The 14,325-nt window shown below is 43.5% G+C and overlaps 1 protein-coding gene across 4 annotated transcripts in view; it reads right to left on the bottom strand.

Annotated features, from left to right (window-relative positions):
- The window catches only part of PSME4 (proteasome activator subunit 4), a 141,561-nt gene that overhangs the window by 120,869 nt on the left and 6,367 nt on the right, over window positions 1-14,325 (bottom strand). The window contains exon 1 of one of the 4 annotated variants that reach the window (XM_053245697.1): window positions 8,688-8,737. The exons of the other annotated variants lie outside the window; for them this stretch is intronic. Within the exon in view, the coding sequence (XP_053101672.1) occupies window positions 8,688-8,722 (35 nt within the window). The 5' untranslated portion in view covers window positions 8,723-8,737. Of the gene's footprint in view, window positions 1-8,687; window positions 8,738-14,325 lie in introns of those variants that run through there. 4 annotated transcript variants of the gene reach the window in all.

A 14,325-nucleotide genomic window follows, 5' to 3' on the forward strand; every position in this document is an offset into this window, starting at 1 on the left:
AACAAAAATGTTTAAGTGCCTTTTTTTCTTTCCTTCCTCTTCTTTGCACTGTATAGAGTTTAACCCATTAGATTGTAAGCTTTCTGGCAGAGGGTTTTTTTGTTTTTGCACATTAGGAGCTTAAAAGACTTAATATTATTAAATTACTGCTATATCACAATTAAGGTGCAGAATGCTGCAAGATGGCAACCGATTGTCTTAACTATGAGAACTCTATTTTTAAAGCCACCACTGGTAATTCATAAAAAGGAAAGCCATATTTTTGTTTTCAGCAAACTTCTGAAACAGCAGATTCTCTAAACCTCCTACGTTTGCAGGTTGCAATTGTAATTCGTTAGAGGACAGAAGCTGACTCTGCTATTCTTTCAAATAGCCAGCATTCTTCAGCCAGGATTTTAAACACATCAGCTTTTTTAGTTTGGGGAGAATGGAGAGATAGGTACGCTGGGTCACAGCATCACTCGTGCTTTGGACCCTTTTCACAAGGTTTTGATACAGCTGAAATGAAGTTTCCTTTATCCAAGATCTAAACTCTTTGCTCAAGAAAGGATACTTGAATAAGCCCAGAACAGAAGAGAGAGTGCAAAACAATTGGCCCTAGACTGTAAGAAATTATTATTGATATGCTACTTTTCAATATAAGAGTTCTCAAAGCAGTTTACATAGAAAAAGAATGATAGTTCCCTGTCCCCAAAAGGCTCACATTCTAAAAAGAAACACAAGGCAGATGCCACCAGCAGCCACAGGAGTGAGGCTGTGCTGGGCATGAGCAAGGACAGTTGCTCTCTCCCTGCTAAACATAAGAGAATCACCACTTTAAAATGTGCCTCTGTTACATTAACAAAATGGTTACATTAATTTTTGTACCCCTTTGAACGGAAGTTAAGATGGGCACCTTAACTTGCAATTTCCATTCTTTTTAGGGCATCAGTAAAAATGTAAAGCAGCTTAACTCTCATTGTAAACGGAAGGTTTTTGGATTACTGAATAATACAATTTTGCCAAAGTCTGTTGTTGTAACAAATGGATACTAGGGATGTGCACAAACAGGTTCGGAAGCCCTTTTATGGATCTCCGAACCGATTCGAAAGTCTGGCGGATCGGCCGGTTCAAAGTCAAAGGTGGGGGGGGGATAGCTTTAAGGACCAGGAAGGGTGCTCTTTCACACACCCTGTTGCATTTCCCCTGCTAGAGGTGTGGTTTCAAATGCCCCCGCCCCCCCCCGGGGCAGCAGCATACCTCCTTGCCGCCCCGGTGAGTGTCGTACTTCCAGTCCGATGCATACCAGGGCAGCAAGGAGGTATGCTGCAGCCCCATGGGGCCATTTTAAACCACAGTGCTGGCAGGGAAAACACGACAGGGTGTGTGCAAGAGTACCTTCCCTGGTCCTTAAGGCCATCCCTGCCACCTTCGAACCTGCAGTCACCGGTACTGTGCACATCTCTAATGGATACCACATTCCCAAATTACTATGACACACAAGCTGTGGTTTAGCACAGTCCTCCAGCTAATAGTTCTGTTGAGGACCTGAATGCTGAACAAGTTGTATGTCGTAGCAATAGGGTGTAGAACAGGAGTGTCAAGGCACAGGTATGCTTCAAAATGCTGTTCCCTCAAGGCAGAGTTATTTGTTGCTCTTCGGTGTGTCACATCAAAGGGTAATGTACAGGAGCAAGTCAGAGTGGTTTCCAAATACTATTTCAGCTTTTATGATGTGCAGTGTGCACGTTAGTGCCTTAATGCCTAGCTACAGCTTCCTCTTTTTATAATAATCATCATAAAATATGCCTTCTCAAATCACTATTCTTAAGGGGATTTTTAGCAACCACCTATGAAAAGATGGGAGAAGCTTTGAGATAAAATGGAAATGTAAAATGTTAAATGATTAACTGGTAGCTATAGTCTTACCACATACCTAATATTTAATTAAATGGAAAATCTTTAATTTTAAGAAAAATATTTATTTATTGCTCCATCACTTTGGGCAATGACAACAGCGCTTGAAGAACCACAGAAAGCATTCCCAGCAGCTGGCTCACCATTTCCTTTTTCTCCGGAATGTGTGAGTAAGTGACCCTACATCATGCCACTAGGTTATTTCTCGGTACAGTCTAAAGAAAAGAAAAGGCAGCCGGCAGAAGCCAGCCACCAGCAACACCAGCTGTCCTTCAAATGCTGATGAACTTGTTGCTGCCCAGAGAAGCACAGCATCATCTAGACATAATGCCAGGTCCCTTGGGGCTCCTGACATTAATGTTTAAATTGTTAAATAATATAATTTTGATTATTTAAATAGGTATTTTTAAAGACACTGGCCCACATGTTGCCCCTCAGGGACATATTCCTGGAAGTGAAAAGGACTTTCAGAGGGAAGGAGGGAGAAGCTAAAACTGTGTCTCCCTTCCCCTCCGCTCATGCTGGGCTGTGGGACAAGCACTGAACACACTGTGCAACATGGGCCAATATTTACATCCCAAAGCTAAAAATGATTTTCTCCTTTATATATACCCAAAATTCCCAGCTCAGATTGTATTTATATTGACAAGATGCTGAAGATAAATTTCTTTAGTGGCATATCTATAATATAAAAATAAAATTAGATGCTTTATTTTAATGTTGTATGTTACAGAAAGAATATGCACAAATCTTTTAAACCTTCATGAAGCTACAAAGGAAGAGTTTAGCATTAACACAAGACACCAGGAATTTTGTATGCAACTTTAAAATAAAAATATCCTACTGAGTGGCTAACTTAATAGTGATTTTTGCTCTCCTTGACTTTGAGTCCTTTGGGGACAGGCAGCCATTTAATTAATTAATTAATTTCTCTATGTAAATCGCTTTGGGAACTTTGGTTGCAAAGCGGTATATAAGTACTCGTTGTATTTGTATAATCCCCAACTAAAGGCTACTAGGGCTGGGGATTATGGGAGTTGAAGTCCAATAACACCTGGGGACCCAACGTTGAGAATCCCTGGTCTAGGTGATGGTCAACAACCTCCCTTCATTAAGTTCCTGCTGCTTTGAAGGAAGCAATACTAATACCGCTACTGAAGAAGCCATCAAACCTAGTCTCAGTCTGCCTTGATTGGGCAAAGTGATTGAGCATGTACTGGCAGGGCAGCTCCAAGGACTCTTGGATGAAACCAGTTAACTTGATCTTTACTAGGACTGACTTCAGGGCCGGTTTTGGGACAAAAACCACCTTGGTCATCTTGGAAGACAGTTACTGGGAGACAGGGTAGAGAAATGTGATTCTGTTGGTTTTTCAGGACTTACTCTCCTATATTCTACCAAAGACAACCACAGGGCTCTGTGGTTGCCAGGAGTTGATACCAGTGGTGCCTCTAGATTTTTCATCTCTGTGCAGAATGAATTTTGTTCTGGGTGGCAGTATCAAGGCACTGTATGCGCACATGCATTCAGAGCGGGGCCTCCCAAATTCAACCTGAGCTGAATCTAAAATAAACTGAGCGAACATTGAAAAACTTATGAGAACATGCATGTGCTCATGCCTTAGAGGGAACAGTGGTCGACACAACTTTACCTTTAACAGTGGCTTCTGGTACCACTGATCTTCTGGACTGTCTGGCAAATTGGAAATTGCAGGCACTGCTTTTCAACAGCTGTACTTTTATCTTCAGGGAGATTCCAGTAGGGGTGTGCACTGACAACTTGCTGCAGTTCGGTCCGAATTCAGACCGAACCAGAAGCGGTGTCAGAAGCTATGAACTACTGCCTGGAGGCTGAAGGAGGGAAAAAACCCTGAAGCTCAGTCCAGACAAGATGAAGATGTTAATGGTGGGTGGCCAAATGATCTGGGAGTTGTGGTTTGCTACTTCTAGGTTGTGATGCACTACCTTTGAAGGTTCAGGTGCATAGCTTAGGGGTATTCCTGGACCCCCATCTGCTTCTGGAGACTCAGTTAGCATCCATGATCAAGTTTTTCAACTAATATAGCCGCTGCTATGATATAGCAGCTATCTTTAACAACTGTTCAGCAACTGCAACCAATTCAGAATTTGTCTGCCCATTTGCAGGGAACATGTTACATTGGTAATGATTGCACTACATTGGCTCCAAATTAGTTTCTAGACACAATTTAAAGTGCTGATTCTGACTTCTTTTTTTAAAAAAAAACTTCTTTCTTGTTCAACTGAGTTTTTCAAAAAGAAATATGAACAAGAAAATAAAAACATACACCTCTCCCCTCCTATTGCTCAGCCACCTAATGGTGCAGCAGGAAAGCAACCTGCCTAGGGAGCAAGAGGTTGCCGGTTCCAATCCCCACTGGTGTGTTTCCCAGAATATGGAAAACTCCTATATCGAGCAGCAGCGATATAGGAAGGTGCTGAAAGGCATCATCTCATACTGTACAGAAGGCAATGGAAAACCACTCCTGTATTCTACCAAGAAAACCACATGGCTCTGCAGTTGCCAGGAGTTGACACCGACTCGATGGCACCACCTTTCCTCACCCGGCATTCTCTCTGTGTGTGTGTGTGTGTGTGTGTGTGTCCGCGTCTGTCTGTCCCTGTGTCGCCCACCCCACTTTGCAACGCCTGGACCAATATGAACCAAATCAGGTACAGTAGTAGGGACACCTCGATGGGGTAGTTTGTGATGATGTCATCCACCCCGATCCAAGATGGCAGACACAAAGTTTTGAGGCACAACTTGTGAACCACCTAAGCTATCTGAACCAAATTTGCTACAGCTATAGGGACACACAGGGATGCCCAAATTGTGTGGTGTGTGATGATATCATCCACTCCAATTCAAGATGGCAGCCACGTGAACATCTAAGGCACAAGCAAGCTAATTTGTGGACTGTCTAACCAATGTAAACAAAATTAGGTACAGTTGCAGTGAGTGGCACATAGGGACACTTCAATGATGCAGTTTGTGATGTCACCCACACCAAACCAAGATGGTGGATGCGTAAACCTTTGAGGTGCAAGTGGGCTAACATGAGCCACTTAACCAATTTGAACCAAATTTGCTACAGTTGTAAGGACACATAGGGATGCCCTAATGGCATGGTGTGTGATGATGTCTTCCACTCCAATTCAAGATGGTGGCCGCATGAACATCTGAGGTGCAAGCGGGCTAATTTGTGGACTGCCTAACCTATTTGAACCAAATTACTTACAGTTGTAGTGAGTGACACACAGGGATACCTCAGTGGTGTAGTTTGTGATGATGTCATCCATGCCAATTCAAGATGGCGGACACATAAGCCTTTGAGGCACAAGTGGGCTAACTTGTGAACTGCTTAACTGATTTGAACCAAATTTGCTGCAGCTGTAGGGACACACAGGGACACTTCAATGGCAAAGATTGTGATGTCATCCACCCTAATTCAAGATGGTGGACACGTAAACTTTTGAGGAGCAAATTCACTAACTTGTGGACAGTCTAACCGATTTGAACCAAATTTGCTACAGCTGAATGGACACATGGGGATGCCCCAAAGGTGTAGTTTGTGATGATGTCACCCACCCCAATCCAAGATGGCAGATGCATAAACTGTTGAGGCACAAGTGCACTAACCTGAGGACTGTCTAACCAATTTCAACCAAATTTGGAACAGCGGTAATAAGACACATACAGGGACACCTCAATGGTGTGGTTTGTAATGATGACATCCACCCCGATCCAAGATGGCGGACACATGAACATTTGAGGTGCAAGAGATCTAACTTGTGGACCTCGATCTGCACCAAATTTAGTCCAGATGTAGAGACAATGAAAGGAAAGTAGGCTGATTAGTTCTTACTAGATCAACTTGTTTCTTTTCCTGTGGCTCAGTTTTTGAAGACTGAAACGTCCAGGTTAGTTAGTAGATATAACAAGTTAAATTAAGACATATAGGGTGGGTTCAGATTACCACTGGCCTGACTGTAAGCTGGTAAGATCTTGGTAAAATGCCAGGACACAAGAGCACACACTCCCAGAGGGCAAGACATCTGAACCCACCAGAGCCCCCACAAGCTCTACCCAAAATTTTACCGAGATTCTCCATCTGACTTCCAGATCTTGGGTACAGAAGTCAGTGGAATACAAATGCCAAGTGGAGCACCAAAGCAAGCAGACTTCGGTGAGTTCAGTCATGCTGCCAGGAGCATGCGGACTCCTGTTCTGACATTATACTAGGATGCCACAAACCAGACAGCAGACGTCTGAACCCACCAATAGTTTTGTATCTGTTCAGCTTCTCAATTTTAGGTGCCAAGTAAATAGTCATGGGTCACTAATCTTCCATGAAGTGTTCCATTTTCTGCCTACCTTGCTTGGTTCAGATTTGCTGTGTCAACTTGTCAGTTATCAGTAGGTCCCAGATGTCTGTTCCAGTCTCTTTCTATCAGCACATTTCCACTTTTGTGTAAAGGCTAGGAGTGCCACTCTCAGGAGATTATGGATTAATTTCTAATGAAAACGTTGTGTCCTTCTCATTGATAAAGGCCAATAGCCTTGCTGATAGATTAAAGAGTAGTTTGTATTTTTAAAAAACTTGTTTAATGTTGGCTCCAATCATTTTTCAAACTTGTTACATTTTGGCACAATTCCACCAGAGATCAATAGAATTCCCTCTCCATTCATCCCTTCCAACAGAGTCCATCTTCTGAACTATATATATGGTGCATCACAGTTGGGGTTAAATATCAAAAGGTTAGTGCTTTGTTTTATGTTTACACAAAATTTAGTTGAAGTTCCTGACCATACTATTCTCCAAACCTCTTCTGTTATTTCTGGTTCTATTTTTTCTCTGTTTCATGGAAAGCATTTTATTGTTCTGCTCTTCATTACACAAGTAGCACCTGACTGATCTCTGAAACTGGTCCTTTGCTCACTGAATCCACTACTTGGAGTGCTGACGTTTAAGCTTCTAAATAATTTTGGTAACGAGTGTCTCATGAACCAGCATAGCATAGTGGTTAGAATGTTGGACTAGGACCGGGAAGACCCGAGTTCAAATCCCCATTCAACCATGAAACTCAATGGGTGAATCTAGGCCAGTCATGTATCTCTCAGCCTAACCCAGGAACATAGGAAGCTGCTTTATACTGAGTCAGACCATACAGACTTATACAAATCATAAGTCCATCTAGCTCAGTACTGACTACACAGACCAGCAGCGGAGGTTGCAGGCTCTTGAAGACTAGCTCTCGAAGGTTGCAGGCAGGAATCTCTCTCAGCCCTAACTTGGAGATGCCAGGGAGGGAACTTGGAATCTTCTGCTCTTCTCAGAGTGGCCCCATCCCCGAAGTGGAATATCTTACAGTGCTCACACATCACGTCTCCTATTCATATGCAACCAGGGTGGACCCTGCTTAGCTGAGAGGACAAGTCATGCTTGCTACCACAAGACCAGTTCTCCTCACCTATCTCATAGGGTTGTTGTGAGGATAAAAATAAGCATGAGCTCCTGAGCTCTCTGAGCTCCTCAGATGAACAGTGGGATATAAATGTTAAATAAATAAATAATATAAAACGAACCACCTTATCCCATATATGCTCTCCCATTTAACTGGGGACCTGCTATGAGTGCTTGGCACAAAGGGAAGGGCTTTTCAGCAGTTGTTCCCATACTGTAGAATTCCATACCCAGAGGAGGCTACTGAGCCCACTCAGGGCCCTCAGTAAATGTGTGAAGACAATCTTATTTCAGCGGGCATTTGGAAATTAACTGCTGTCAAAATTCGTTTTGTAGGCTTTGGATCATTCAGATCCTGCCACTAGTTGTATTTGTGGTGGTTCTTTTAGTGTGTTGAATTGTTTTAGTATACCAAATTACATTTTTGTTGTATAAGCTATCCTGGGGCTTTTTAAGGCCACGAGATAGGGTAGAAATTATAAACATAAATAAATAAAAGCTGAGGAAGTAGACTGTAACGCAATAAAATATATGTTGCATTAACATTTGGCTCAGATTTTGAACAGCTATTAGTCAGTATACTATTCAGGACTTCAAGACATGAGTTTCATAAACCTTGAATGGCAAGAATCTTGCAGAGGGCAATGGAAAGCGGGAATCTCCTTTAAGATCTCAATTTGGTCACTATTGGACACAGGATACAAGAACAGGTAAAGGACCACTGCTCTCCCTAATTTTTTTCACCTGAGTGTGGAATGAGTTTTGTTCTGGGCGGCAGTATCAAGGCAGTGTGTGAGCACATGCATTCAGAGAGGGGCCTTCCTGATTCAACCTAAGTGGGATCTAAAATAAACTGAGCAGACATCAAAAAACTTGTGAGCATGTGCAGGTGCACACGTCTTAGAGATAACACTTTAAAGGACTACTAGTCTATTCTCGCAAATGGTAAAATGTCAAGTCACAATACTTGATCAATCCATTACTTTATATGTTATTGTTAGGTCTCTGCTCAAGCCTACCCCAAATTCAGGGATGAGTTTTGTTTTGTTATTCAACAGTTGCATTATCATGTTCATGGTAAGTATTAGGGTTTTTTCCTTCTTTTTTTGTTTGGACTTTATCTTACGCTGCCACCATATGAGGAGATTTGTTACCCTGCCCTTAGTGAATATAGCCTTAGTGACGAAGCCTTGAGAGCACACGATAGGGATAAATGTTTAGTATATATGAAGAAGCAAAGTATAAATTGTAAAACACCTAATATAAGGACAAGTTTATCATTGGTTTAAAATAAAAACAAGTTGCTTACCTGTAACAGATGATCTGGCAGTGATCCCATGACATTCATAAAAGGGAGAGGACAAAATATTGGCAGATGCTTTAAGCAGGGAGCAAGTTTTACAGCAACACGAATGGGAGATGAACTCGAGTGTACTACAAGACTTGTTTGCATATTGGAAGACTCCAATGGTGGATCTATTTGCCACCCAAGAAAACAAAAAATGCAGACAATATTGCTCAAGAATGGGACTGGGAAGCCATTCAAAGGGCGATGCTTTCCAGTACCAATGGACTCAGAGTATGTTCTATGTGTACCCACCTTATCCACTGCTGAACAGGGTGGTTGCCAAGAGGCTGCAGGACGGAGCCACGGGCATTCTAATAACCCCATGTTCATGACTGTTGTGGGATCACTATCCAGATCAGAATCTTTGCTATGCAGGGCACATGAAGTCCATTACAATTTTGTTCGGTTGTGAAGCACAATGCCACCTAATTGCGCAGTGGGGAAGTAACCTGCATAGAGAGCAGAAGGCTGTTGGTTTGAATCCCCGCTGGTGTGTTTCCCAGACCAGGGTTCTGTACTGGGACTGGTGCTTTTTAATTTATTCATAAATGATCTAGAAGTAGGGGTAAGCAGCGAGGTGGCCAAATTTGCAGATGATACCAAACTCTTGAGGGTAATGAAATCCAAAACAGATTGTGAGGAGCTCCAAAAGGATCTCTCCAAACTGAGGGAATGGGCAACAAAATGGCAAATGCAGTTCAATGCTGGCAAGTGTAAAGGGATCATTAGGAAGGGGATTGAAAATAAAATTGCTAATATTATAACGCCCTTATACAAAACTACAGTGCAGCCACACCTAGAGTACTGCATACAATTCTCATCACCACATCTAAAAAAGGACATTGTAATACTGGAAAAGGTGCAGAAGAGGCAACCAAGATGATCAGGGGCCTTTCTTATGAGGCAAGGCTACAACACCTGGGGCTGTTTAGTTTAGAAAAAAGATGACTACGGGGAGACATGATAGAGGTCTATAAAATCACCTATGGTGTGGAGAAAGTGGGCAGAGATAAATTCTTCTCCCTCTCACATAACACTAGAACCAGGGGCCATTCCATGAAATTGATTGCCAGGAAATTTGGATCGGCAAACGGAAGTACTTTTTCACATAACACATAATCAACTTGTGGAATTCTCTGCCACAAGATGTGGTAACAGCCAACAACCTGGATGGCTTTAAGAGTGGTTTGGATAACTTCATGGAGGAGAGGTCTATCGACGGCTACTAGTCAGAGGGCTATAGGCCAACTCCAGCTCCAAAGGCAGGATGCCTCTGAGTACCAGTTACAGAGGAATAACAGCAGAAGAGTGGGCATGCCCTCAACTCCTGCCTGTAGGCTTCCAGTGGCATCTGGTGGGCCACTGCATGAAACAGGATGCTGGACTAGATGGCCCCATGGGCCTGATCCAACCGGGCTGCTCTTATGACTTGACGGCACAGCCCTTCCTTTCCTGTGAAGCACAATATGAAGCATGCTGACCTTCTTGTCACATATCATCCTTAAGTTTGCTAAATGTTCTAGGTAAAGGTAAAGTGTGCCGTCGAGTCGGTGTCGACTCCTGGAGACCACAGAGCCCTGTGGTTGTCTTTGGTAGAATACAGGAGGGGTTTACCACTGCCATCTCCCACACAGTATGAGATGATGCCTTTCAGCATCTTCCTATATCACTGCTGCCCAATATAGTTGTTTCCCATAGTCTGGGAAACATACTAGCGGGGGATTCGAACCGGCAACCTCTGGCTTGCTAGGCAAGTCATTTTCTGCTGCTCTAGGACAGATGTATATTATCTTATTTGTGGAACTTGGTGCTGAAACCCAGAGTACTGCCCCAGTTCACCACTGGTCTCTTACAGTCTCTGATCAATAGATTCCCAAGATTTCCTACCCTGTTCAACTTCCTTGTCAAGTCTCCTACAGGAGCTTTCGCACCGAGTTCTTTCTTCTTTCCCTACCAGTCTCTACCTAACCAACACCCCCCTCTTCCCAACAGTCACCAGCTGTCATTCATTTTTTAAAAGACATTTCCGAACATCCCATATTTTGTTTCTATAACAACCTTTGCTCTCCTACCCTCTAAAGCCCACTCTTTGTGGACATCTTTTTACAGTGACTAACATGGTAATTCTATAAGGAGAGAATAACTCAAGTGCAATCACATTGCAAAGAGCTCGGCTATCTTCTAAAGTTACAGGACTTTTAGGAATACAGACCTTTTTCCTCGGCAATGCCTCAACATGTTTTGACAGCATTATCGCATAACTGCTAAAATAAAAACAGGCCTCACGGTAAACAGAGTGAGGTAGCAGCAGATGGTTAGAGGAAAAACAGTGTCACACTACTTCTACTAAAGTTCAATAAGTCTCATAAGGCAACCACGTGAGGCATTTTTATCTACTAGTGTAACTCTATCTTAGAATCTTTCTTGATAAACAAAGTCATTTATGATGACATCTGCAAAAAGAGGATTTACAGAATATTAAATTCCCAAACAAGGTTGCAAGAGGTCTATTTTTCCTAATTCGAATTATGTAGGTGAACAGCCATTCTACCACCTATCTAAATAAAAGCCAGCTTCCAACATTCCTCCAGTGTGACCAAGAAGCAAGAGGGATCATCAGGGGATCTGGGTAAAGACATGGAACATTGCTGCTTTCCCTAAGAACAAAGCCATGAGCAGATTCCATTCTGGTCTGGAAGCCAATACCTGATGGAAGGGAAGAGACCAGCTCTGGCTCTGTCTACCTTTCAGAGGCTTGACCAACTGTCCCAATTCTAGTAGCTTCCCAGGCACTAGAATTCCATCTTACAAGAAAAAGGCCCTGTCGACTGTTGTCTCCAGATACTGGACATTTGGGAATCATTTGAGGTAAGATACATTTCACCCATCTATTGCAATTGTCCTGGAGACATCAGTAACAGCCATGTAGTTTCTAGTGGTTCTTATGATTCCTGATAAACCACAAGACATTCATGTGAAACGGGCAAGTCTGGACTCCAAGCCTCTGCAGGCACTCAAACTAAAGCAAATGACATTGTCAGCAGAATCACAGAAAGAAAACACACTAAGCGAAACACCAACAGAAAAAGATGAAGAGTTTCAAAATAAAAATTCACACCAAAAATCCCCTTTCTGCATTACTTATTGTAAGCCACTTTAAGTCAGCATGAGAAAAGTGGGTTTGTATTTTCCAAATAAATAGTCTGAATGGGACCATGCAGTTAGGAGCAGAATTCATATACAGGGACCAGAGGTCACCAGGGACAGAATAGGTTTAGTCCCCTCCCTAACGGTGTCCTCGAGTGCAGCCTTTTACTCCCTCAGTATCACTGCCCTATGAATGAGTGGCGACTCACTCCTGTGAAGAAAAGGGAAGGGCTGTTCTTGGGGACACATGTAAAGTGTGCCATCGATGTTGACTCCTGGAGCCCACAGTGTCCTGTGGTTTTCTTTGGTAGAATACAAGATGCGTTTGCCATTGCCTCTTCCTGAGCAGTATGAGATGATGCCTTTCAGCATCTTTCCTATATCACTGCTACCCAAAATAGGTGTTTCCCATAGTCTGGAAACTTGCCAGCAGGGATTCAAACTGGCCAACCTCTGGCTTGCTAAATGAAGTCATTTCCCCGCTATGCCATTAGGTGGCTACGAACATTTGTAGTAGTAAAGGCAAAACCTGTCCCTCATGGATGACAGTGGGTAACCTAGACCACACTAACAGGGAGTGCCATGTTCTCCTGTGCAGAGGACACAACGATGATGTACAATATTTCTTTTATCTTTTTTTTCTGAATGAATCAGAGTATATCAGAACTGTTGAAGTGGGTGGGTGATGACGACTCCTATGTGCTGCTGCTAACTTTAAGTACAACCGCACAGAAACAGACTGCTAGACCTGTCATTTTTACTAGCATTCTTGGGTTTTTTAAGCAAGTATAGTGATAAAAGTGCAAGCAACTATCCAGCAGAGCTATGCTCCCATCCTGCCTGAACTCGCCATGCTGGCAAGGAGTTAAATATTATGTTTGGGTGTTGTTGTTTTTAAATCTCTCTTACAATTCTGTTAAGGAAATAGTTAAAAATATCATCATGCTTGTTAGGCAGTGAATGATCTGGGAATAATCCATGCTACAACATTGCTAAAGCTAAGCAGGGGGGAAGGGGGTGCAGAGGACCCAGTCATTATCTGGATCGGAGAATATTGGGAGCTCCTCATAAGCTGTTCTGAACCTTCTCCAAGGAAGAATGTGTTATAAGAAAGAAATAGTAGGCCCGGGCGCAGAGCATCTGCACCTGTAATTCGGCCCAGTCATCACCTCCCCCCCCCCAGCCGGCATGCTCCCTCCCCCCACCCGCCACCCACTTCTCCCCCACACACACTTTCTGGCTTCCTCTGCCTCCCGCCTCCTCCTCCCAGCAACCAGGCCAGGGCCTGTCACTGCTGCCTCCTCCTCACCCCAGTGGCTGGGCTGGGCGGGCCAGGGCCATGCCATCCCACTGCCACTGCCTTCTCCTCACCCCAGCAGGCCAGGCCGTCCCGCCGCCATCGCCTCCTCCCAGCAGCCAGGCCAGGCTGGCCCATCGTCGCCTCCTCTGGCCGACCGGCAGCAGGGCCAGGGCCTCTGGCCGGCCTGCCACCAGCTCGTCCCGCCATCCGCCCACCTCCTCAGCCACCAAACTCCCTGCTGCTTCGGAACTCTTGCATGCTCTCACAAGAGTTTACCATGCATCCAGAAACAGACCATCTTGGAGAAATAATGATATAGAAGATAGGGGTGGTGGGGGAGTGTTTGAAATATGCAAAAAGATTACAGACCACACACTCTAGACCAGGAAGAACCAGGAGCAGAGCAGACAGAAGCACATTACGGAAGCTGATCAAAAAGGTCAAATGACGGTAAGGGAAGTAGCACACAGCAATGCCAGGTGAGAGACCCTGCAGTTACCACCGGCTTGTCTGGTGACTACTCAGGGATGGGCCTTCTCCACTGCTGCCCCGAGGCTTTGGAACACACTTCCTGCTGAAATAAGAGCCTCCCCCATCTCTTACTACTTTTAAAAGGGCAGTCAGGAAGTGTTTGTTCACCCAGGCTTTTAATTAGATACTGTTTTAATTGTGTTTTAATAGTTTTAACTTTTTACATTTTAATTGTTGAAATGTGTCAATCTTTTTATTGGTTGTTTTTATTGTTTTGTAAACCACCCAGAGAACTTGCATTTTAGGCAGTATAAAAAAATATTTTTAGGCAGTATAAAAATAAAATAAATAAATAAGAGTGTTTATATGCCAAAGCCAGAAGCCTCTGAGCCAAGATGGGTGAGTTGGAGTGCTTGGTTGCTAATGAAACATAGATATAATGGGCATAACAGAAACTGGGTGGAATGGTGAGAACCAGTGAGATACTGTTATTCCTGGGTACAAACTCTACAGAAAGGTCAGGGAGGGGCAGACCGGGGGTGGAGTAGTACTGGATGTTAAAGAAGGGATAGAATCCAACAAGCTAGAAAACCTAGGAGGACGGGAGTCCTCCACAGAAACATTATGGACAATAGGAGGACTGAAAAGAAATGTGTTAATTAGGAATGTGCCATCGCCCTC

The sequence above is a fragment of the Hemicordylus capensis genome, chromosome 1 (assembly GCF_027244095.1).
Source record: "Hemicordylus capensis ecotype Gifberg chromosome 1, rHemCap1.1.pri, whole genome shotgun sequence".
NCBI classification, from domain to species: Eukaryota; Metazoa; Chordata; class Lepidosauria; order Squamata; family Cordylidae; genus Hemicordylus; species Hemicordylus capensis.